The 24,186-nt window shown below is 41.2% G+C and overlaps 1 protein-coding gene across 1 annotated transcript; it reads left to right on the top strand.

Moving 5' to 3' along the window:
• Positions 1–4,532: 4,532 nt before the first annotated feature.
• scxa (scleraxis bHLH transcription factor a) lies at positions 4,533–16,158 on the top strand. The gene is made up of 3 exons (XM_004566845.3): positions 4,533–5,499; positions 5,771–5,987; positions 15,408–16,158. The coding sequence occupies exons 1-3, from the start codon at positions 5,105–5,107 to the stop codon at positions 15,444–15,446; spliced, it is 651 nt and encodes a 216-aa protein (XP_004566902.2). The 5' UTR covers positions 4,533–5,104; the 3' UTR covers positions 15,447–16,158.
• Positions 16,159–24,186: the final 8,028 nt, after the last annotated feature.

The following is a 24,186-nucleotide window of genomic DNA, read 5'->3' as shown; positions in this document are numbered from 1 at the left end:
GATATGAACGGAAAAAACTAAGAGAACGAGCGCAGTTTCGACTGATGTCTTCCAGTTGTGTGACCTCTCTTTCCTTCCCGGTCTTTTTTCTGTCTCTCTGCCTCTCTCAGTTTAATAAGGCCAGCTGTAGAGTCTGGCTCTCTTGGGAAACACAGTAGAGTGTGGCTGGCGCTGAGGCTGAATGAGGCTGAAATTGGGGCTAGTGGTGGTGGGGGCTGCAAGTTGGGGGGGCGAGCACTTCCGACCATTTTCCCCATACAATACACTTTGCAGTCCGGAGCGCTGGCAGGCTGCCACCAGCTCTCTCCTCTTCGTCTTCTTTGACACCCGCCCCCCCCATTCACTTCCCCCTTTTCCATCCTACTTTTCTTCCTTGTCCTGCTTTCCACCTTCCCACCTTCTTTTCTCTCTATCCCTACTCTTCTTCCCATTGTCATTATTTGTGCGCTCCCTGCTGCGGAGAGCACACACTTACTTTTGGTAATGACCCAGTCCAGACGTCTGCTTAGTGGCATCATAACAGAGATCTTCCCCTTTTCCCTCTTTCTATCAGTTTCGGTGGAGGCTATAGAAACGATTATCCGAGGACTACAATAAATAGCTCAGTTCCTTGGAGTGTCTTTCCCCTGCTAGACGCCTGCTCTCTGGTACGGTATCGAGTCCAGACCTGCTTCCGAGTTTTGACAGGTCCCTGACCTGTGCCAGAGTTGTTCACTTCACTTATTCTGACTGAGAGAGAGAGTGTGTGTGTGTGTGTGTGTGTGTGTGTGTGTGTGTGTGTGTGTGTGTGTGTGTGTGTGTGTGTGTGTGTGTGTGTGCGCGCGAGGCTGGGCCCTACTAAGATGGTGGGTGTTTTTCATCAGACTAATGAATAATACGTCTGAGCTGAGCAAAGAGTATCAAGCGAGAGGAGAAGAGGAGGAGAAGGGATGGGGGAGGAGAGGGGAGGGGTAATGACTATCAGATGGTGCTCTACTACTGTGCTGCTGCCACCACTACTGCTGCTGTGTCTTTAAAGGAGAACACCACTCAATTTCAAAATGCGTGGTTAAAAAACACACACAAAAAATAAATAAATCTAAAACTGTCATTAAAAAAAAGAACTTCCAAAGTCCCAGTGTGAGAAGAAAGAGCGATGCAAGTCGAACATAAAGTTCACTGCTCATTTTTCAATAATCAATCCTATTGGCCTTTTTTTCTGTGATGTTGGTTCATGGGATTCTCTAAAATGAATTTGCCAAACTCTCTTTGCCAGCTCGTACTAAATCACTTGCTTCAGCCTGACAAATGCCATAAGTCCACGGTCCAGAAGGTGTGTGCTCGGGAAATTACATCCTCGGTACAATCAACACCTCTTAAAAATACCATGAGTGGCTACCTGTTCATTCACAAATAAAAGAACTTTTGAAACTGCCTTTTTCTTCTGGCTCCGCTTTGAGCTGCGTCGCGCAGCTGTTTCCAGTGAAAAAGCTCCAAGTCTGAACATATACTTGCTTTTAAGTATGCGTTCACCAGTGCACGATATGGCCATTTGGCACTTGGTTGGTGCAAAGCCTCAAAACCTAATGCTAAGTTTATACAAGATGCAATTCCCACATTCTGGTAGGACTCTGTCATATAACACGGCATGTCAAATGTCACCGTTTTCATTATTTGCACTATGCAAATCATGCATCATACATGTACAACTTAAGTGTAAAACTGTAAGTGTTACACTGCAAATTGGGTCTGCAGTTCAGTACAACGATAATATCTGACACAGGAACATTCAGCATCACTGTGTAATGCACAGTCTGCATCGAGGAATATTGGTCAATATTTTTATGTAGTTTAAATGTAAATGTTGCCATTACTGAATTGTAATGTGACTCCTTTCTTCTTATGCAGCATTCACTTGGCAAACATACGTGATTATAAATAGTGGATATACCCAGTCGAATGGGTTCTGGCAGTGATTCAGAGAGAAATGGATACTGTATTAGACCAGCCACACGCTCCTGGGATATGCAAACTAGGGGAAGATCATGCTAATGCAATGTAATGATGGGCCGCAGAGAGAGCGCAGCTGGTTTGGAAATACACCTCCACATTTTAGCGGTCAGTCAAAAATATGCAGATAGGCAGAGCACAGCGCAGAACAAGTCGTTTCAAAGATCATGTCTTCATCTCTCTCTAACTCCAGGGCTGTAAATCATCGCAGGATTCCTCAAGCATTGACAATACTAACATGCCACATTACCGCAACTCCTGACCTTTTGTTGCATGCCCCCCCTCCTTCACACACACACACATACCACATTTTCTGTCCGTCTCTGCCGCAGCTATCAATTAAAGGCATATATGCCAAAGCAATAATATTTAGAAGAGATCCAAAATGTTCTCCAACCCAAACCCAACTGTTTACCACATACTGTCCTAGTTTTCTCCCTCGCAAGAGCGATGAGCTGTCGGATACAGCGCTGGCTCCTGAAAGACAAAGTTTGTTTTCACTGAGGGATTTTGTTATTTTTGGTCCACTTTTATTTAGTTTTTCGGCATTAGGAAAAGTTTAAATAGCTACAAGAGCATCATTAAAGGTTCTTTTTCTTTTAATCTAAAACATTGATTGGAAGTTGGCCTGATCTCATGAACGGATGTGTTCAATAAGAGTTGAAGGGAAGTGGAAAAGGTTTTTTCCAACAAAGTGTAAAATTGTTACACTTGGGGGGTGTTTCCCTTGCTTTCTTCCTTGTTTCCATTACGTCCTGCAGCTGAAGATTATTTTTTATTTATTTATTTATTTTTCTTAAGGAGATTTATTCATGGTAGCAGTGTGAACTCTGCAAAGGTGGTGTAACGTGAACTGTAGGAGCAGAACCGCATTGTTTGATTGCACCTTCAGGAGGAACCGATCAGTGCCAAAACTTAATGCTTCTCTGCTTCTGTGAAGCACTCGTATGTAGGAAGAGCAGCACATTTTGTTTTCATTATAGTAGTCCGACTGGAGTTTAATTCCCACCTATGCTGCACTTTTCTGTGCTTCCTGTATGTACTGCAATCAACCGCTGCAACCAGCGTTGGCTTTGGTTCATTCACTCAACACCACAGCATAAACACCACGACTAAGATTGAAGGGCAGGGATGGACACCGAGGGGAGGGGAGTCAGGGAGAAATATGGGCAGAAGAGGGAAAAAGACAGAGAAATCGAGAGTGATGAATGCCGACTGTAACATTGTGTAACTCTGACAGATTATTCATTGTGCTATTAGTTTTCAGCAGCAGCTTACTCTTGCCAATCTACACAAAAGAGGCATACCAGTAATGGCAGTTGGGTTTAGAGTTTTCACTGAGGTACTGCTGAGGATTACAGACTTCATAGCTGAGCTTTACATAGGTTGTCAACCTTTAACCGCTGTACATTTAAAGTAGGAAGAAACACATAAAGGTCACACAGTCTCTTGGCAATAAGAGTTAAGCTGCGCGATCATGACTAATAATATCACAAAGAGTTTAAGCAGAAAACACAATTAGACTTTGACGCTCCTGTCTTGCCTTGTCTCTTGCTAATTTACTCCCACTTGTGTCTGTCTTCTCGCCTCTGTCTCTGCTTCCTTTGCTGTACCTCGTTTTGAACTATTAACTTCCTTCTCGAAGAGAGGATGACAGATAGATGAAGGCAGTTTAAAGTCGCAGCTCTCCTACTACAATCTCCAATCGCATGAACCTTAAATTCACGTTAAATGTCTGAGTCCCATGAGGATAGATACATTGCAAAGCTCTTTAGTGCCACAGCTCGTACAGATAAAAGTCTTGCGGTCGGATAAACCTACATTTTGGCGTCATCCATGAGCTCAGCGATGCCTCCCGGCCAGCTGTCCCGGGATGAAATCAGAGATGTAGACGGAGGGAAAGAAAAAACACTCACACTCGCCACTCTGTCTTCACAGCTTACTGCAGTCGAGGAAGTGGTTGAACGAAACATGATTTTTTTTTTCCTGCAAACGCAAAACCCAGTTGTACCTCTTGCTGGTAGCGTGCCCTGTCAGACTAATGACAGAAACCAGGAAGAACATATCACGTGAGAAACTGAAAACAAGTTAACACAACAGAAATTCTTTTAAGATATTCAGTCGTTATTCAAAAGACAGTTTGGTAAATTTGATTCTGGACACATTTCTGTGGAAAAAAGAAAATAAATATAGAGAAATAGATCAACCTGACATCTGATTGTACCGTCCAAGATAACAGCTTTATTACTAATGCCACATGACAGCATTTTATCCAACACATCGACCGTATTTCTTAAATTTTAGAGGGCCCCGTGGGTGATGCAAGATCTGTTTTAGGGTGGATTTCCCCTGGAACATATCAGCATGCAGCCAAAACAAACTCCTGCGGATGGTTTGCCTCTTGCCTCCGGTCTCTCCGGCCTGCTTCTAGAGAGCAGCCAAGGGACCCTCAGTGCTCAGAGGGAGGAGCAGTGCAGTCCTTTTGCCCTCCCACTGGCTTTAAGACCAGAGACAGACGGAAACACTCAGACTGCAGGCACATGTGGAGCAGAGACACACAGAGAGGGAGAAAGGACAGAGAGCACGAGAGAGTGAGGCGGCTGGCGCAGAGTCGTTCCTGGAATTGAAACGGGCAAATATAGAAACGAAGGGCAAAGAAAGACGCGCAGAGAAGCAATGAGAAACGAGACCAATTTTTGCTTCAACATGCAAGTATAAACTGATTTTTTGATTCTTATTTTGAAGTGATAGCTGCAGGAGACACAGATCTTTGGGATGTGAAGTGCATGTGAATAGATCCAGAAAGAACAAGAAGGACTTGGAACCTGCAGCTCTCCATGACCCGAGTGCTCTGAGGTCAAGTTGTCGTGACCTCTTAACCTGCTTTAGGATCAACTTCAATAAGGGGAGATTACAAGTTGAGGCAAATTAGACTCGCAAGGGAAACATCCGATTCTCCTGGCTTAATTTATTTTGTGAAGAAGAGAAGTTTTGGGGGAAATATCTCTGGTGGACACCTTCAGCCAGCTTCAGCCAACAAGCTTCATCAGCTCAACCTTGCCTTGAGGAAGCCCCCACAAGACTGACCGGTAACTGTCACGCTGTTGCGCCCAAGATGACATTCGCCATGCTGCGCACGGCACCCCCCGCGGGCCGCTTCCTGTACGGCGACATCGCCCTTCTCTCCGAAGACGATGACGAGAACGGCAGCGAGGGCTCGGGCTCCGAGGAGCGTACCAGCAATTCCTCCAACGCCGCCTTTCGCTTGTCCTCGTCTTCCCCATCTGCCTTTCACATCAAGGTGAACAGGAAGAGGAAGCTGTGCGGGGGAGGAGGCGGAGGGATAGAAGTAGGGGGCATGGCCGCGAGACTGGTCCCCCCGGAGTCATCTCCACCTAAGGAATATCGCCAGAGGAACGCGGCCAACGCGCGGGAGAGAGATCGCACCAATTCTGTCAACACAGCATTTACAGCGCTGCGCACACTCATCCCCACCGAGCCTGCAGACAGGTAAAGACCTGCATGAGTTACTGTTTTGTGACATCATGCACAAATAAGACAGGGACAGAATGATTTCCACCTGGAGAGCCAAATAAATGATGGTTTTATATTTAGGCCTTTAATCTGAAACTCTCCAAACTCGAACAGGGAAGAAAAATTCTAGCATCTAGCATCATTCTCTTGCAGGTTTGAACATATCCTATGAGGCAGATATCTTTACGTTACCCTCCAAATTTCTTTTTTTCCTCTGTCAACACCACAACTGTTTTCATGATTGCAGGAAGTTGTCAAAGATCGAGACGCTGCGTTTGGCCAGCAGCTACATAAGCCATCTGGGTAACGTGCTGCTCCTGGGCGAAGGGCTTCATGACGGACAGCCCTGCCACGCTCCCTCACCGCCGTTTTTCCATGTCAGCTCCTCCCCCAACCGAGGATCCGACCAATCAGCGCAGCCCAAGCACATCTGTACCTTCTGCCTCAGTAACCAGAGGAAAATGGTGAGCGGATAACGAACTCTCAGTCAGTTAAAGAAGAAGAGGGAAATCCGGGAAAACATTAAGTTAAAAGTGCGTTTTGCTTAAAAATCCTCTAAAACTAAATGGCGGGAAGTTAAAAAGAAAAGTCTTGTTTTCTTTATTTATCTTTGTTAAATTTTCCAAAATACAAATGATAGAGATTTAGCTGAAGACCAGTGCGGTCAGAGACACTGTGTGGTGGTTTAGGACAGCTGACCTGAGATCAGTGAATGTGCCCATAAACCAGATTGGCCCAGAGGGACTGTAAAAGCAAAACCACTTTTTAAAGGACTCAGTGTTATTGTATCATCGGGGGTTAGTTTTAATCAAGCAGGTGGTTTCTGAAAATCTCTGAGCATTACAGTCCACAGCAGTGGTTGTTTTTCTCTCCGAGAGCTGGGTTCAAACAGCACGCAGGCTTTTTCCAGACTAAATGTGTACGAGTGTTGTGTCTAAACCCATCTATGGTGTTGTTTGTGCTCTCTTTTTAAAAAATATGAATTTAGAGTTTACAAGGGTATTTATGCAGTGACTGAGATTTATGACCAGGAGCCCGTGAAATCCGTCCAAAACCATGCGTATAATTTCAAGAATGCATTGACGTCAGCCCGAATACGAGAAGGTTTTAATCATAACTTCTCGAGATTGACCTGAGAGATACAAATTGGTAACTGGCAATTACTTTGTTCCAGTGAAAGTCACAGTCACAGGACAAAATGTAGGTGGAGAATCGATAACATTTTAGAGCAAAAAAACCAAAACAACCAACTTTTCTTCTCCACTTTTGTCAATAATCTTGATAAAAATCTACATTTCTCTACAACTATTAAAATGGATAAGCTACACCTTAGGGCGAACCTGTTTCTGCTCATATTTGATTGAGTCATCGCGGGAAATTAACATAATCAAAGCCACTCTCGCAGACGAAAATCATCAGCTTGATGAGAAAATACAGAAAATGAGGGATCAGCTGAGTGAAGTTAAATATATACGACCCCAGTTCTGATTTTGACAAATGCTACAGAAGATGATAAAGAGTTGACTTTCTCCCCCCCCCCCCCCCCCCCCCCCCCCCAGCCCATAGCTGCCGCCCATTTAGCAGGATTTATGGGTAAGGGGCTGACATCTGGCAGACTCCGCCGTTACCCCAGCAGTGTGTGAAAGCTAATACCCTCCTCAGTGTCTCAACCCAGAGACCCTTTAGCTGGGGGATAACCTGAGACTCAGCAGTCTTAGTGTCCCCCCCACCCCTCCAAACTTCTGCGAGTGAAAAACTAGACGTCCTGAGCGTCCAAACCCAGACGTCCTCAGCTCGCAGATAACTCGCCTGAAACCTGTACCCCGTCCCTTCTTTTTTAACCTGTCTGTCCTCGCTGACTCCTTCACTTCCTCCTTCACTTCCTCCTTAGTCCTCGCAAACATCTCATTCTGTTTCATTTCTTCACCTTCAACATGTGCACCCCGGCTCCCCTCAAACACCACCACCACCACCTTTGTGCATATCGATCGACCTGATGGAGGTCAGAGCTGCCAGTAGGAGCTTTCTAATACTATCTGCTGCTGTCAGCTCGCTGCTGTGGTTGCATGACTGACCTGTAAATGCATGCTGGGTAGAAAACTATTTCTCATGTCAAAACACTCGAGCGCAGACACTTCAGCTTACTCTGTGTTACACACTGTCAGTCACGTTATGATGTTTCCCGGTAGCTCAATGAAAAGTCTCATTATTCTCCCCTGTGTGCTGTGTACGTTGCATCAAGCGTACTTGGCTGACTTCCCCAAACGAATCCAGAAGAATCGCAAGCGAGAAGACAGAAGATGAGTTAGCACAAGGGTGTAGAAATGGTTGCTTAGTTTTGGTTTATGCAAACAGTTTTATGAATCACACACAAACAACTATAATGTCTTTGCAGTTCTGCTTAAAGTGAATTTAGTAGCTTATCAGTATCACAATGTGAAGATCTTTTTTTTTTTAAACTCTATATTGCATTTTCTTTTACTGCATACAACCAGTAAAAAATGTTAAATGGTGCACTTTCTTGGTCTAATTTCAGTGGTGGATTAATCTTCACTTGGTTAGTTAGACGGTTAGCAGCAGGATGTTGTGTGGGTACAAGTACAGCATACACTGTGTGGCTATGTTTAAAGTTAAGCTGTATTGGCACACAGGAATAAGCTGAGCTGGGCTTTGGATACAAGAACAGGACTTGTTAGCTGGACCCTTCAACAAAGGCCCGGTGGAGTCATAATAATATCACTCCACCAGGCTCCAGTGCTCCTCCTCGCCATCATATCGGCACACACAGTGCAAAGAGGCTCATGTATCCACGCTGAATGTTTATTGTGCGATTTCCAAATTAAATTGATGCATCCATCCATCCATCCAACTTCATCTGCTTTATCCGAGGCCGGGTCGCGGGGGCAGCAGCCTGGTGTGTGTGTGTGTGTGTGTGTGTGTGTGTGTGTGTGTGTGTGTGTGTAAATTGATGCAATTATCTAAAATATATTTTAGGAGAAAAATGAGGTTCATTTGGCCTCCTCTGATTGGCAGAACCTGAGAGCATTTCGTTTTCTCTGGAAAAGTGGCTACAGTGGGTCTAAGTGGGCTAAAGAGCAGAGTCGGTGCTGGTGATTACAGAGAGGAAACGATTGTGAAGGTAAAATGAGACTTTGTGTCCTGAGTGCTCTCTTTGTATGTTTTTATGGTCATTGAGGTTCATCACAGCTGTCAGGTCTGCTTAGACCAGCTGCTTCAGTTACACTTCTTTCCAGCGTCGGAGAGGGCGAAAGTGAGAAAAGTATACGCTCATTTCCTCTTATTATGTGTGTGAATACTGTATAACTGTTTCAAAACAAACAGTGTTGTTAGTAATGACTACTGCACACGGAGTGCTACGCTTTACATCTTACAGAGTCGGAGGAATAGTGATGGGATTTCATTATGTGTCGGTTCTTTATACACATGTCTTAAGGAGCTTTAAAATGAATTTCACTCATTTACGGTGAGTTTCCTGAAAATGATACAGAACATGATTAAAACCCTCTCAATATCGCTGCGTCGTCAAATGTCAGCCGTTTGATGAATGACGGGTCTTTTTTTTTTTTTTGTCAGATTTTAGGTTAAAAATTTTCACCCACCTTCAAGTCGTCTGAAAAATTCGAGAGGTTTAGTAGAGGCTTGTCAGGAAAAAAAATGTATCTATTTTTAATTTTTTATGCCAACATAAAGAACAAAATCTCTCTCTTGATGCCCTAAAGTGTCAGGTGAAGCATGAAAAGCTACTTTGTGAAATTTACTCTCAGTATCTTTTTTGTTTTGATGCCAAATACCTCCTTGAATGTTCATATATATCACAGCAAAAATCTGATGTGTAAGGGGTGGAGCACACGCAGTTTGGCAAAGACAAAGTGGATAGCAGCTCTTGCATGCTGGTGCCTTTGATACTTGGATTTAAAAAAGGGGGGGGACATGCTTGATGGCTACATCTGTAAATGAGATGTACAATACTGAGGACAGACGACTGAGGTGAGCCGAGCACGGCTCAAATCCCCGTGCTGTCTACTTGATTGATGCAGCTATCCTGTGCAAAGGCTCTTTGCTGTCAGTGCAACTGTCAGATGCCTGGACTCAACATGTGACAGGAGAAGCTCACAGTGGCAGCTTTTATAATCATCAGCTCTTTATTGTCTTAAGTCAATATCTGGTAGAAGTCACCTTCAGTGATGGTGAAAGTGCTGAGGTGGTTGTCTGCTGCAGTTATTTTACAATCTGAATTTATGCAAAACGTGATTCAAAACAAACATCTTTTAAAATGTGCTAATCTATCTGTCTCTAGTCCGCAGCGTTCAACTGTGGCCTATTTCTTTTGGCCCGAAACAGAGAGCGGGTTAATTCAATTCAAAGGGCTAAAGTAAATAGAAATAGCAGTTCGTCTGCCAATAAGAGCAATCACACTGCATTCTCCTTTCTAGCTGGATGTGACGTGCCCAAGCGTTTTCCATCATTTGAATTTCGAAGAAGCTCGTCTGATTAATTAAAAGCAACATCTTATGTTCGGAAACAAAATTTTTAAAAAAATGAAAGAAAAATTTGGTGAAAATATAACTGCTCTGGTGCTTATGGTGTGGTTGGTGTAAATAGACCAGCGCTTCTTTTGAAATGGTTAAATTTAGATGCGTTTACAAGCATTTTAAGGCACGGCCCAGAGTTTTACTCGCACTCAACGGAGGTCATTTATTTGGAATTTCTGGAAATCAAAAAGCAAACGTAAGCAGACAATGCATTCTGCCTTTGATATCGCAAACGGTTCTGATTTATATCTCGGCTGCAGCACAACTACGCATGGTGATTTTTGTATGTGGATGGAGAGACGGGGGCACTAAAATCTCACTGTGCAACTGGAAACACCTCTTCTCTGCTGGTGTGAGGGCGAGGACCACTTGCATTTGTTTTTGCATGAGACGGATGTGAGTGACACATCTAGAGTGAATTTTTTAATGTGTCTTAAGCAGCAACCTTGCAAACACACTCACAGACAGATACACACACACACACACACACACACACACACACACACACACTGGCTGGCTCTCTGTGTCTGGAAGTCATTGGCAGCACAGAGCGGAGCAACAAATGAGCTAATTGTTCTGTAAATGATTTATCCTCTGCTGAGGCCATACAGCCAGTGTTTAATTCAGCGGCTGCTATTAGAAACACATTGACGTTGGGCTTTGATGGTGATGTTAAAGGAGCCTGGAAACCACTCACTGTGAAACGCCCTCCCTGCTTACGCTCACGCCCACACCAATCACACATATATATACACACACACATGTGGGCGCACAGCACACCACCGCACTCAGACACTTTTATCAAAAGCATTTCACCCTACCTCCTAGTCTTTCCAACCAGACAGCCGTTCACCACTTCTAGACAGCGTGCAAAAAAGAGAGAAAAAAAGTCTTAAATATGATTACTTAGTTAAGGAGTTCTGGATCATGACTGCGTTTTCAACACTTTCTAAACTAATGGTGTGCAGGAAGTTGTGGAAACAGAGATGGAGAAGTAGAGCGAGAGAGAAAGAGAAATAGCCAACGACTCAGCGGGATAATCAACTTAGCTATTTATCCTCCAGTTTGGACAGTTGGTTTTTAGGCTGCGCTCAAACTACACTTTGCTTCTTTATAGAGATCAAATGAACCATGGGCCTAAAGAGGGCTTAAATGCATGCATAGGACATGTGCGGGGCCGCGCTAATGACTGCGGTTTTTGCAGTTATTTGGATATTAGTCTGTTTTCACTGGAAAAAAGCATTGCGTCACTTTTGTGCACAGAGTCGACGTCTCGGTAGAACGTCATAGATGAAAACTAAATTGCCCTCATTTGCTGATAATGCTAGCGTTGAGTTGGAGGGAATGTTTTTCGTGCCTCGTGAGCAAGAGCTTCGCTATGCTAATGAGGTGCATCGAAGGCAGCTAACACGCTGATGGCAGCGTCTAAATGTATTCTCAGCCACGCTCGGTGTGTGTGAGTTTGTGTACGAGTGTGTGCCCTCGAGCGTGGACCTGTCTGTATATTTTCAGCACAGATGGAAACGGTTAAATCCTAATTTAACACCAGCAGAAGAAGCCGGGTCAGATAACTAACAAAATCTATTAGCAAAACTATCATTCTGTAGCCATTCGGTCTTTGGGGAAAGGGCCGCTCACCCAGAAAATTAAAGCAAAAATACAGAAAGTCGAGCCAGGCTTTAGAGAAACACAGCGACAAAGCAGGATTTATGCTGTTTCTTGAAACAATATGTACTGAAGCTAATGACATACTGGTTTTTTTAGGGTCTACATCTTAGCACTGATGATCAAGCGCTGGTTAGTGCATAATGTAGCAAAATTAAGTCATCTGAGACTAGTGAAAATGAAGTCTGGCTTGTTATGGAGTCATTAAAACAGATTTTTAAAATGCTGGGGAAAATAAAGTACATGTGTGGCTGCCTGGTGCAAGCAGCATCTAATTAGGCAATCTAAGATTAATCAAGAGCCATGCTTACTGGCAAAGCTGCAATGAACATGAATTTGTGATGTGTCCAAGTCACGTAGTGGCAGACTGGGGCCTTATTTTGTGTTTTATTTCACTCAATTGAAGTCTCTTATGTTTTATTTATCAATTAATGATCATTTATGGGGGAAATTACAGCTTCTATAAGCCACCAGAGGCCCTGACGCATACACATACTTTCACTCGCTAAACTGAAAGGATATTACCAGTTTTCATTTCATGGTTAAATACCAATCTCCTTATACGATTGCGGGCCAGTGCCCAAGTAGAAATTATTTTTTCCAACCAGTCATTCCTGTCCTCGTGCAGCCAGAAACTAAATTAGATGTTTGTATTTGACAGAACAGCTTAACACAGGAAAAAAAGAGAATGGAAAATCCAGTTATAGGTGAAGGAACGGCAGGATTGGGTTTCGGAAAAACAATACTAAAGACTGAATTTGTGGACTTGATAAGATGCTGTGAAGACAGTGTTTACTGTCTTCACATTAGGGTTAAGACAGGCTGCTTTCTCCTTGTTGGTCCAAAAATATTGTTCAAGTTTGGTAGTATCATCATATCATATCTAAAGTAAACATCAGCAGGTAATCATATTAATGTCAGACAAATCGGCCTCCTGGGAAGACAGCGGTATGTGTGTGTGCGCGCGAGCCTGTTTGGAAAGAGAAAAGAGAGAGCAGAGATGTCATCCGAGCATGCCCTATTAGTCTTCAGGAGATTGTTTTGACTACCAGGCCGGCCTTAAAGCCCCCCTCCCCAAATCCCCTCCACCTTCTGTTTTGACTGAACCGGCTTCACTCCAGCTGAACCGCCTACACCAGCTACAGCTGTGCCTCGAAACTGTCACGGAGCACTAACAATGAGACGTGGGCTGATTCCTACCGATTCCGCTGCAATTTGATGTAATTTGGGAAATCATCCAATTTTCACACACAGGTTTCAAGTGAAATTTCTCACGTACCCACTTTAACTCTAAACTGCCTCAAGTACTTTTCCTTCCACTGACAAATGCCTTTAATTTTCCCCGTTGCTTTCCAACAAACACCCAGGAGCATGGCTGCGTTTTTGTCTTCCGACTGATGGTTTTGATGGTTTGTGAAAGGGAACAAGCACAATGAGATCACAGCGTCAATGAAGCCGAGGTTTTTCCAGGCTGTAAGTGACACAAAATAGACATCTGAGCAAGACTACATGTCATGTCAGATGGTTAAACTGACAGATAATTTGAGGCAGATCATTAGTCTTGTGTAATCTTTTACGGTGATCATATCAAGACTCTTCAGTTGTACTAGGAATGGATTTGTGCCTGAAGCAAGGGTTCTTAATGTGGGGGGATCCCCCAGCGCTCCACGAATCACAGCCAAGAGATTTACTATAAATTATAAAACTGCGCTCTTCAGCAAAAAAGAGCAAATCTACAGATGGGATCCACGGACACCAACAAAATAAGGATTTTCTGTCCTTTTCTCCCACTCGTTTTGTCTTTGGGTCATAAGAAACTCTTAATATGATATAAGTGCCTCTTATTTATTTATGGTACAAACAATCCAGAAGGCAACTGAGAGTATAAATGGTGGTAAACATATGCTTATTTGCATTAGGATTAATGCTGAAAGACCTCTATGATCTTTAAAATGAGGAAACCCTACATGTGCTGATTGATGTTCTTATATTTCCTTATGCTAGTAATATCTCATCTACTATCTACTTAGTTTTGAAAACAGGACAACAGAAGAACAAATAAGACACATTTGGTCACATGAAGTAGCTGCTTTTAAGCGTGGCTACTACATACTAAATTATACCGCTGGTGTTGCTCATACTTGCACTCGCAGCCAGTAACACAGTGGTAATGATTCATGTCTAGCAACGGTAATGGTTCAATTGCAGTGTAATCTAATGATCCTCTGCTGATCCAGCTGGAGGAAGGATTGACAACAACAGTTTCTGCGTCTCCTCACACTCACTCACCTCCGTCAGTGGGAGTACCAATTCCTGTCCAAGTCTTATGATCTCATTCTTTGATTACCGCCTGATACCCTTCCAACCACCAACCCACCTATGTTGATCTCAGGCAAACGGATTTTTCCAAACACCTACACCTTGTGCGCCGTCTGAGAGGAAATGTGTAACAGGTGTTCGGCGTGATGAGAGGAAAGGAAAGTGGGAGGCAGAGAGGGTTAGTTGAGATGATATGAGAGGGGGTAGAGAAAAGTCAGGAGAGGACATGAGTGCTTATATTAGCATATGGGATAATGGTAGCCTTATTCTTCAGCTGAAGAATTAAATAACAAAGATCCGTTGTCAGCTATGAGTTAATCCTTAAAACATCCGTCTTTTTTCTCCTTTTTAAATTTTTTTTTTTACAAAAGCATGGATGATATGTGTTGCATATCACTCAGTGGTGTGTTCAATAAAATCCCTTGACTGTTGCCTGAAAAGCCAGTGGTAGATGGCCCAAGTGAGCTGAGAAGAGGTTAGGTGAAGAGGAAAAAGTGATGTTATTTTCCTGGCCAGATAGCGAAGGTCTCCCAACCAGCCAGGAAATCAGGGCCTCCTGCTCTGATACCACAGATAAATGAGAAGCATATCATCATGCTCTGCTGTCATGAACCAGCTCATGATGTCAATCTGCAGGCTGTAATAGTATTAAAGAAAAGCTCATTTCTCTCTGCCACCACAATTAATGTTGTGTGCTACATTACAGAATGTGTTTATGTGAGTTTGCTGCACGCAGTCAAGGCTAATTTACTCTCCCATCAACTAAAAGCAGAGTACATCTAAAACCACATGAACTTGCTGTGCCAGTGATTCCAGTACGAAACCATATATTTTTGAGTGCATTTTTTATGGTTTACATAAAAAAAATCATCTTTTTTACCTGTTATGATTTTTTTTTTTACTGTAAAATTGCTGGGCTTCTTTAGAGCCTCTGTGATGAAATATGGTTTGAATAAATTCATTAAACGTAAAGTATACTTGTGTTAGTGAAACCAGAGAAAGCTTCGATCAAAGCTGGCAAATTTTCATGAAATGACGATTAAGAAGTTTGTTTCTTTGAGCTTACCTCAAATTGTTTTTTATATTTGTGAGACTGGACAGATAAAGTCGACTTACAGGAGGGAAGACTTTCTGAAGCCACCCTCCTGAGAAATCTATGAAATATATCAAGTAAAAACACCAACAACATCCATAAAGAATCAATGTTCGATGGCAGTTAGCCTTTTTTCCACCTACCGTTTAAGTTTTCTCCAGCTCTAACTCATGAGAGCAAAACCCAAACTGTTGTTTCAGTTTGATTTCAGTGAACCCGTCAATGATGTGAGATGTTGTTTCTGTCTCTTGCAGAATAAAGACAGAGACAGGAAGACCGCCATAAGGAGCTAACAACGACGACACGAGCCACGTGGATAAAATGCTCATCACTTGCTTACAGCGATTTTTAAAATTACTGCAACTTGAACACTAACCAGACTCAAAGACTTTTGAAGGACTCCTTGCAGCACTTCCAGGATTTTCCAGGAACATTTTAACTAAAGTTTGCATTTTGTTAAATGACCTTTTTTAAAAAAAAAAAATTTTTTACAGTTTGAGAACTTTCAAATGACTTTCACATGCATACCAACACCACCAAGAACCTCTTAATACCACTTATAAAAGACTCTTGACTGTATCAGTGACTCTGAGAACTTACGGCACATGATCTGAAAACACACTCATAAACTTGTATTCCCGAAAAGCTGTGTGTTATTAATGTGTAAACTGAAGTATAAATGTATATTTATGTGACATAACATTATATAATGAAACTATGTTATTTAACGGCTATATGACTTTTTTTTTGACAAACAATGTGCATCGTTTTGAGGTACAATCGTTGGCTATATGACATCACAAAAATATGCTGGAACATTGTTGGCATTGGTTATTTCTAATAATCATTTTTGAGAGTTGAACTTAACTCAAGATGAGCAATAAATTGTTTGTATATCTGGGATTAAATTTCATTCATATGCTGCTGGTATGTTAAACAGATTGTACTCTAAAATGTTCTCCTAATTCTTGCCAGTCCCAACCAATAAACGTTGTAGAAGTTTCCACCGTGACTTTCCGGTGAGCTGCAGATATATTTTAATAGCAAATCAATGCTGTATTATGCTTTTGTGGCTGGTGGAGAGAATTAAGTGGAACTTCCTCTCTGTCTGATCCCATAGCTCACATAAACCTAATTACCCTTATTCACCTGCGACGCTCTCTTTCTCTCTCACATGCTTGTTCCTTCTCTCCTCGAGAACTCGGTTCTAGTTGGTGCTGCTGTTGCTCAGACTGACTAAAGTTGCAGATGAGGTTGGCAACAGAGGCTTAAGGAGGAAAGAAAAAGGCAAGGCAAAGGGAGAGGGGAGAGGAAAATGAGCAAAATTGAATCTGCAGGTTGGCTACTTGGACATCTGCCTTTGTCCCTTTGCTGTCCTCTTCTTTACCTTTCCACATGCTTGTTCTCTCTTCTCCTCTGCTCTTCCTCTCTTTTCCCTGGAGTGCCACTGCCCAGAGTCTGGTTATTGATGGCTTTCCAGTGTGCTTAGCCCCACACCAGCTACATTCTTCTGAACTTGTCCTTTTATTGATGCATCCATACATCATCTACTTGTTTTCTTATTTTTTCTGCTGCCTTTTCCAGTGTTTCTGGCTCTGTGTCCTCCATCACCTTCATGCAGCATCTCCTCCAGTCTGGCAACTGCTGTGATGGAAAATGTAGATTCTGCCCTTCATTTTTGAGCATATTCTCTTTTTTAAAATAATAATTTATCTTTTTCTTTCTCCTGTGACTACTACACATTTTTCCTACATTATCTTCAAGGTCAGAGGATAGAAGTTATGGCTACCTGAAAATGTTGCATCATCTGGGTGATATATTATCCTGCATGAAGAGTATTAAAATCTTATAATGCCACTGGTGTCCCAAAGTCATATAACAGTAGAATTTCTTAAGCTATTTTCCACCATTAAAAGAAATGTAAATTGAGCCTGTTCTTTTAATGGAGGCTAACCGCTGTGCTGCACTAGTTCGGTGTTCCCAAATTATTTTTTAACGACGCTAACAAGCTGTTTCTGCGACTGAGGTGCCAATTATCGAGCTTTTTCCTACAATGTGACAAGTGCCCGATGAAGGAAAACAACTAACAAAAAATTCAAATGCCACTTTCCACTGCCAAAAAACAGCTTTTAGTGGAAATGGTGCTGAAAAACAAAGCTGATTTATTTTGTGTGTGTGCATGTGTCAGATCTTACAAACACCCCCAAATTATATCACTACTGGGGACTCACAGCCAGTTCTAGAGTTAATATGTCCCCAGATGGATGTCTTTTAGAGGACACGCACTTTAAAGAAACAACTCACAAAGGTGATGAAGGAGAGAAACGTGTCGTCTGAAAGTTCATTAAAATCTGAATTAAAGATAGCTTCAAAGCCTATAATCGCTTATACCAAAGAATACAGTTGTTTGATATGCCCTACGAGTTTTTTTCTTCTAAAACGTAACGCGGGATGACAAAAGACTAAATCTCAGGACACGGATTCAAAATAAGTGGTCCCTGCTGCTTATAGGTTTCTGAGAAAAAGATCTGAAAAGCATCGCATGTCTTAAAGATCTTAGTCCTATCATGAGCCGATGAAATGTAGATAATCTTACTGCTGGGGTATTTTTTTTTTGTCTTTTTAAAAGGAAGCAATAGCTTTGAAAAAGCTCTGTGTGTCTAGCGTGTCCTAATGACTTCTGGTCCAGTTAGTCTGACAGTCTGATCTCTCTAGCAGGCCGTCTGTCTGGATACTAAAGGGGGGGACTGGTTCCTCCCACACAGACCAGATCAGGTTCCCCCTACGCCTACGCACGCACAACTTAGCATACACACAGATGACCGTTCACACGTTTGTGCGCAGATGAACTTACATATGCACAAACAGATGGATGTACTGTGTGAGCGGACGTGCACATTTGCACACACGGGAAGATCTGTGATATAGCTTAGCTTTCTAATGATCTCTGTATTTTATATTGATGAAACAGATCAGCTGAGAGGGCAAACTGCTTTTTATTTAAGTGGGCGGTTTTGGACCAATGTGAACCGGAGGTTGGAAGACCGACTGACTCTTATTATTATCACTATAATGATCTGACAGAGATGACCCCACGGAAATCTGGCATGTGAACGCTGATAGCTGAAGTTATAAAAAAAAAATAAGAGTTTGTGCTGGAATTTGCACGCTTTTACGGCACCACCGGCTTTGGTATGGACCATTTGTCTTAAAGTAGATGATTCAGATAAAACATAACTACACTTCACTTCATTCAATGTTTGGACATTGACTCTTTATTTTAAAAAATGCTTCCGTCCAATGCCGCAGTTTGTTTGAAATCAAACAATCAATATGTGATTGATGATTGTAGACTTTCACAAAAATATTGCATTAACTGTTTAGGATTTAAACAGTTCATTGGATGACTGACTGACAAGCGGTTTCATGGCCTGTTCCCTTGTTATTTCATGACAAATTAAGAAGATAAATGATCTGGAGTTGACTCCCACTGTTAAATTTGCATTTGGTTGCTGTTCACTTGAACACTCAATATGAGGCTCAGAGAGATGTTGACACAAGTGAAGGAGACCATCATGAGGCCGAAAAACCAAAATAAACCTATAAGAAAGATAACAAAAACTTTGAGAGTGGCTAAATCAACATTTTGGTACTTTTTTAGAAGAAGGAATGCACTGACCAGCTCATCAACACCAAAAGGCTGGAAGGACCACAGAAGACAGCCAAAGTGGAAGATGACGGGGAAAAAATTCATTTCAGTGATTTAGAAAAACAACTAACCAACGTCAAGAACACTCTTGAGGAGGTGTATCATTATTAAAGTCTACAATCAAAAGATGTCTATTAATTATTGATTAAACTCAAAAACAAGAAGGTCAGATTAGACTTTTCCCAAAAAAACATTTAAGAGTCTGCACGACAGCGAAAAAAAATCTTTGGATAGATGAAGCCAAGATTAGCTTCAACCAGAATGATGTGAAGAGAAAAGTACGGAGAAGGAGAAAAACAGCTTATGAGCTGAAGCATACCACATCATCTGTCAAACATGGTGGATGAAAGTTTATGGTATGGGCATGTATGACTGCCAGAGAAAGCGGGCCACTAGTGTTTATTGATGATGTGACTGCTGATAGAAGTTGCAGGATGGATTGTGAAGTGTACAAGGCTCTCTGCTCAGATTCAGCGAAATGCTGCAAAACTGATCAGATGGCATCTCACGGCCCACAAATTTTGCAAAAGCAACCCAAGAGTTTCTCAAGGCAAAGAAATGGGATATTCTCCAACGACCAAGTAAGACGCCTGATCTCAACCCAGCAGAGCATGCTTTTCATTTAGTAAATGCAAAAATGAATGCAGAGAGACCCACAAACAAGCAGCAACTCATCATTGAGTTCTAGACTTTAGGCAGTCATTGCCCGAAAGAGATTTTCATCTAAGTATTAGAAAGAATCAAGAAAAGTATAGTTTTTTAAACATTATATTAGTTTGTGCAGTTACTTTTGAGCCTGTGAAAATAGGGGCTACACATAAAAATGGCTGTAATTTCTAAACAGTTATTGCCGTAGCTTTGTTAAACGTCTTAAATTAAAGGTAAAATTCAAAAACTTTAAATAGTTATGGCCTTGGAACTGCAGTCAGAGCTTTCTTTTTATTGTCTATGTATATTTGCAGTTTACATTTTTATTTGTGTTGATGTGTGGCTACAGTCCCACACACCAACGCAAAGCCCTATCCTAATGAGGACACACACTGTCTTTCTTTTAGTTTTTACATGTGAACACAAACATGACAACACAAAGCAAAGATGGAAACCAGCGCAAAGAGACTTTAAAGCGATCGCCACAGATTCTGCTTTAGAAACACGAACAGGTAGAAACGAGCGGCTTGACTGCTCATCAGTTTGTTACCTGTTGAAGTTCACGGTCTGGCTGCTGCCTGCACACGAATTGCAATCAGTTGATTTTTGCATTAATTGTGAAGGAAGAAAAAAGCATGTTTGTATGATTTTTTTTCTTTCTCTCAGCCATGTGTACAGATATCTGAAGTACCTTTGAAACACAAGTAATTGCATAACTGTAACTATAATGTAATTACTCAATTTATAATATGGTGCCTTGCAGGCATCGGGGGGCAGTTATCAGCCTCCTGAATCTGCTTCTGTCCCTCAACTTAACGTAGGCACAAGTTGTTTTGGCTAGTAGGAAAAATAAAATGTTTCCTATAAATGTTTTAGTGTTAAAATGTCTGCCCAAAACCTACTCAACTAATTTCCCCAAACATATAGCATTATGCTTCAATATTAAGACATTGTCCTGCCCAATCAGCTCTCACTTCACTATTATTAAACGCTATATTGGATGCTTTTCATCTCCTCTTCCACGTTCAGTGACAAGGAAAAAAGAATCATAGAAGGTTATGTTTTAAAACATGTAATTATAGATTTTTATGGTCATTTGGGTGCAGCACAGAAAGCTCCAAACATAATACTGATGAGCAAAAAACTAGTAATATAATTTCAACTTGTAAAACAATTCGCAGTTCAAATGTCCAGCAGACAGGGCGGAAGATTAACATGAGGTTTAATTCATTTTGACTTTCTGGCAACCCAGAAAATGCAAAAACAAATATACACTTTCCTTTTGAGCTCAATTTCTACCATCTCTAGAGAGAAATATTCTTAAGCTACTAAATACTATATTAAGTTCTCCAGATAGCTGCTAACGTTTGCCATTCAGTGCTAGGCTGTGAGATGCAGTGGAATATTCCCAGGTTTTTGCTGAAAACAGCTGAAAAATGATACTGAAAGTGTCCAGGTTCCAAATTCTATGACCAAAACAATATGCTAAACTAGACTATGCAATTTCTGGAGAAACTGGTGGGATTTTTACTGCTGTTGGACATTTTGGAGTGCATTTTCTTGTGTGGGTTGCGGTTTAAAATTTGGGAAGAAGGACACTTCGGTACACAGACATACAGAGGTACACAAGGTATCAAATAACATGACCCGGCATTTTTATCAAGTTCCTCTATGGCTGCTCACTTTATTAGACACTTTAGCTGTACCTAATAAAGTGACTTTCACAGATGGACCAAACAAAGTGGCTGGCAACAGTTTTACCTACCAAGGTGGCCACCTCTGTATCTAATAAGGTGTCCCTAATAAAATGGCACTGATGTAGGTGTAACTAATAAAGCCATTTTAAAAAGCACACAACTGTACCTAATAGAGTGGCCACATATGTATCTACGCAGGCGTCCCTAATGAAAAGGCCACAGGTAGACCCAATATAGCTGTCCATGTTCACTGGACACACTGGATATTAGATGTATGAATGGTGTTTCTATAACAAAGTGTGCAGGACTAGTTGGGTGAAATAGATTTGGTTTTCTCTACGTTGTTCAGTTTGCAGTAATCCCACCAATGATGCTAATATGTGCCAAGGCTCCCAAAGGTTTGGGTTTCTTACTGTTAGTGTCATGTGACACACAGCTGATAATACTGTAAAAAAATGTTGGTGAATGCAACTCTTAACACGTCACATATGGAATTATTTAAACAAACCTCCCTAAAAACTGTTTTATGCAAAAGCTTTCTAAGCCCTAGGTGTCAGTCTGTAGATCCATAAAATGAAGCTTTGTGAAGCTCAAATTAATGTTTATCATGGTATTTATTGACAAATAAATCTTTTTTTAAAAACAAGTGGCTACATTGGCCGTTCTCTCAAAAGCGTTACCAGGTTTTTTCTACATTAATCAACAATCATGACACGAGAATCAGTGAAGTAGAGAGAAGCACCTCCTGTTTTTTACTCTAACTCATCCATGTTTTTGTACTCAGATGGTACCCAGCTGAATAAGGCCTATTAATTAAAGATGCACAGGTAGCAGTGCTTTTCCTGAAGCATGACCTCCTGTTGACACTGGAGCACAAGTTTCCTCTGGTGTCCTCTTGTGCTCGGTGAGCATGTTGGCCAACTTCCTGGCTCCACTTGAACTGTCTCAATAAAACATAAAGAACAAAGATATAAAAATGTGGAGGAAAGAGTGAAATGCACCTTTAGGAACATTAGTCTTTGTAACCCAAGTGGGACCTGAGCTACACACACACACACACACACGCACACACACACACACACGGCAGGAGGCTAACTGCTCCAAGTGGGAGCTGTGCTGCTGCGGGCCGGATGAAAGGAAACACTAAAACTACAACGAGGGAAAGACAGGTGGCCAGTTTGGCAGCTCCACACACTTGCAAACATTCTGACACACGCATACACACCAACACACACATGAGTAGGTACACAAACTCCTTCCTCCTCTAACCCCCTGTTGTGCACACCTGCGAAAGTGCCAAATCCCGGACTTGTTCGGCTCTCTAGCTTTCTTAATGCCTCCTCTCACTGTATCTCCGCCCCCCCACAATGAATCTTTCTCCCCCTTTTTCTCTTCGACAGGTCCTCAGAGTACACATTCCTCTTGTAAGCTAGCAGCCTGGCTCACCTTTAATTGGTTGTTAAAAAGACATTTCCTGCTGAAGAGGATACCACCATGGAAGCCTATATAATTGCATGTGAATGTGTGTGAATGTGTTTTTCCCCAACAAGAGGGTAATTAAGGTGTCCAAATGTTTATCTTTTAACTTGTGCATCACTCTTGCAATCATCAGTCATGTTTAGTCACCTTACCACAAAAACACGTGAAAATGAGAGCAGAATGAGCGAAAACAACTTTGCGGCTGACCAGAGAACCACAGTTCCTCATCATCTGCAAAGCTGTGAGTCTTGCGCAATCTCCTCAACACTTCTCAGATTTAAAAGGCTCGCTGTTTCCCTCTGCTGCCTTGTCAGGTAAGGTCAGACAACAAAAGCTGATGCACTGTCTAGTGCCAGTGATTGTTTCTCCATTTCACTCATCCATTGATCCCACATTTTCCACCCTTTTCAAAAATGCCATTAGTAACTGTCTAGACTCAATACAGATGTCTCTTTAAAGAACTTTAACACTGGTTTAAGAGAATTTTTTTATTTTAAGAATTGTGTTTTAATAGTTTAACTATTGCTTTAGTTGCGGTAGCAAGGAAATGAATATGTGACCTCCATTTAGCAGAGGCAACTTTTACAATAACATAGTTTGTATTGTTTTTTTCAACAAAACAAGCATCTGATACATCATTTACCATCTGAAATGTAATGTATCACATGAACTGACAATTAACGAGATGAACACTTTATGTAAGTTCGAAGCCTAGAAAAAAAAAGAAAAAAACGAAGAAAAAACAAGAGAAAAAAAAGAAAAAAAAAGAAGAAAAAGAAAAAAGAAAAAAGGGGAAAAAGAAAAAAACAAGAGAAAAAAAGAAAAAAGGGAAAAAAGAAAAAAAGAAAAAGAAAAAAAGGGAAAAAAAGAAAAAAAACAAGAGAAAAAAAGAAAAAAAAGAAAAAGAAGAAAAAGAAAAAAGGGGGAAAAAGGGAAAAAAAGGGAAAAAAGGGAAAAAAAGGGAAAAAAAGAAAAAAACAAGAGAAAAAAAGAAAAAGAAGAAAAAGAAGAAAAAGAAAAAAGGGGGAAAAAGGGAAAAAAAGGGAAAAAAGGGAAAAAAAGGGAAAAAAAGGAAAAAACAAGAGAAAAAAAGAAAAAGAAGAAAAAGAAAAAAGAAAAAAAAGGGAAAAAAGAAAAAAAGAAGAGAAAAAAAGAAAAAAAAGAAAAAGAAGAAAAAGAAAAAAGGGGGGAAAAGGGAAAAAAGGGAAAAAAGGGAAAAAAAGGGAAAAAAAGAAAAAAACAAGAGAAAAAAGAAAAAGAAGAAAAAGAAAAAAGAAAAAAAAGGGAAAAAAGAAAAAAAGAAGAGAAAAAAAGAAAAAAGAGAAAAAAAGAAAAAAACAAGAGAAAAAAAGGAAAAAAGAAGAAAAGAAAAAAGTTTGAAACCTAGAGTTAAAAAAACAAACAAACAAATTGTAAACTCAAGAAATCCCTGTTTGTGTTTAAATTGGTGTATTTAGGTGCATGATGTTTTACCTACTCACAGTTCCATAAGAAGTTGTT

Source organism: Maylandia zebra, linkage group LG11, assembly GCF_041146795.1.
Source record: "Maylandia zebra isolate NMK-2024a linkage group LG11, Mzebra_GT3a, whole genome shotgun sequence".
Taxonomy (NCBI): Eukaryota; Metazoa; Chordata; class Actinopteri; order Cichliformes; family Cichlidae; genus Maylandia; species Maylandia zebra.
This window is presented reverse-complemented; position numbering and strand designations above follow the sequence as displayed.

What these genes read in the sequence shown, in the direction of transcription:
- scxa (XM_004566845.3), top strand. Translation starts at nt 5,105, where the DNA reads ATGACATTCGCCATGCTGCGCACGGCACCCCCCGCGGGCCGCTTCCTG. An exon ending in CCCACCGAGCCTGCAGACAG is followed by an intron (nt 5,500 to 5,770) that starts GTAAAGACCTGC and finishes TCATGATTGCAG; the next exon opens with GAAGTTGTCAAAGATCGAGA. An exon ending in TCAGTAACCAGAGGAAAATG is followed by an intron (nt 5,988 to 15,407) that starts GTGAGCGGATAA and finishes TGTCTCTTGCAG; the next exon opens with AATAAAGACAGAGACAGGAA.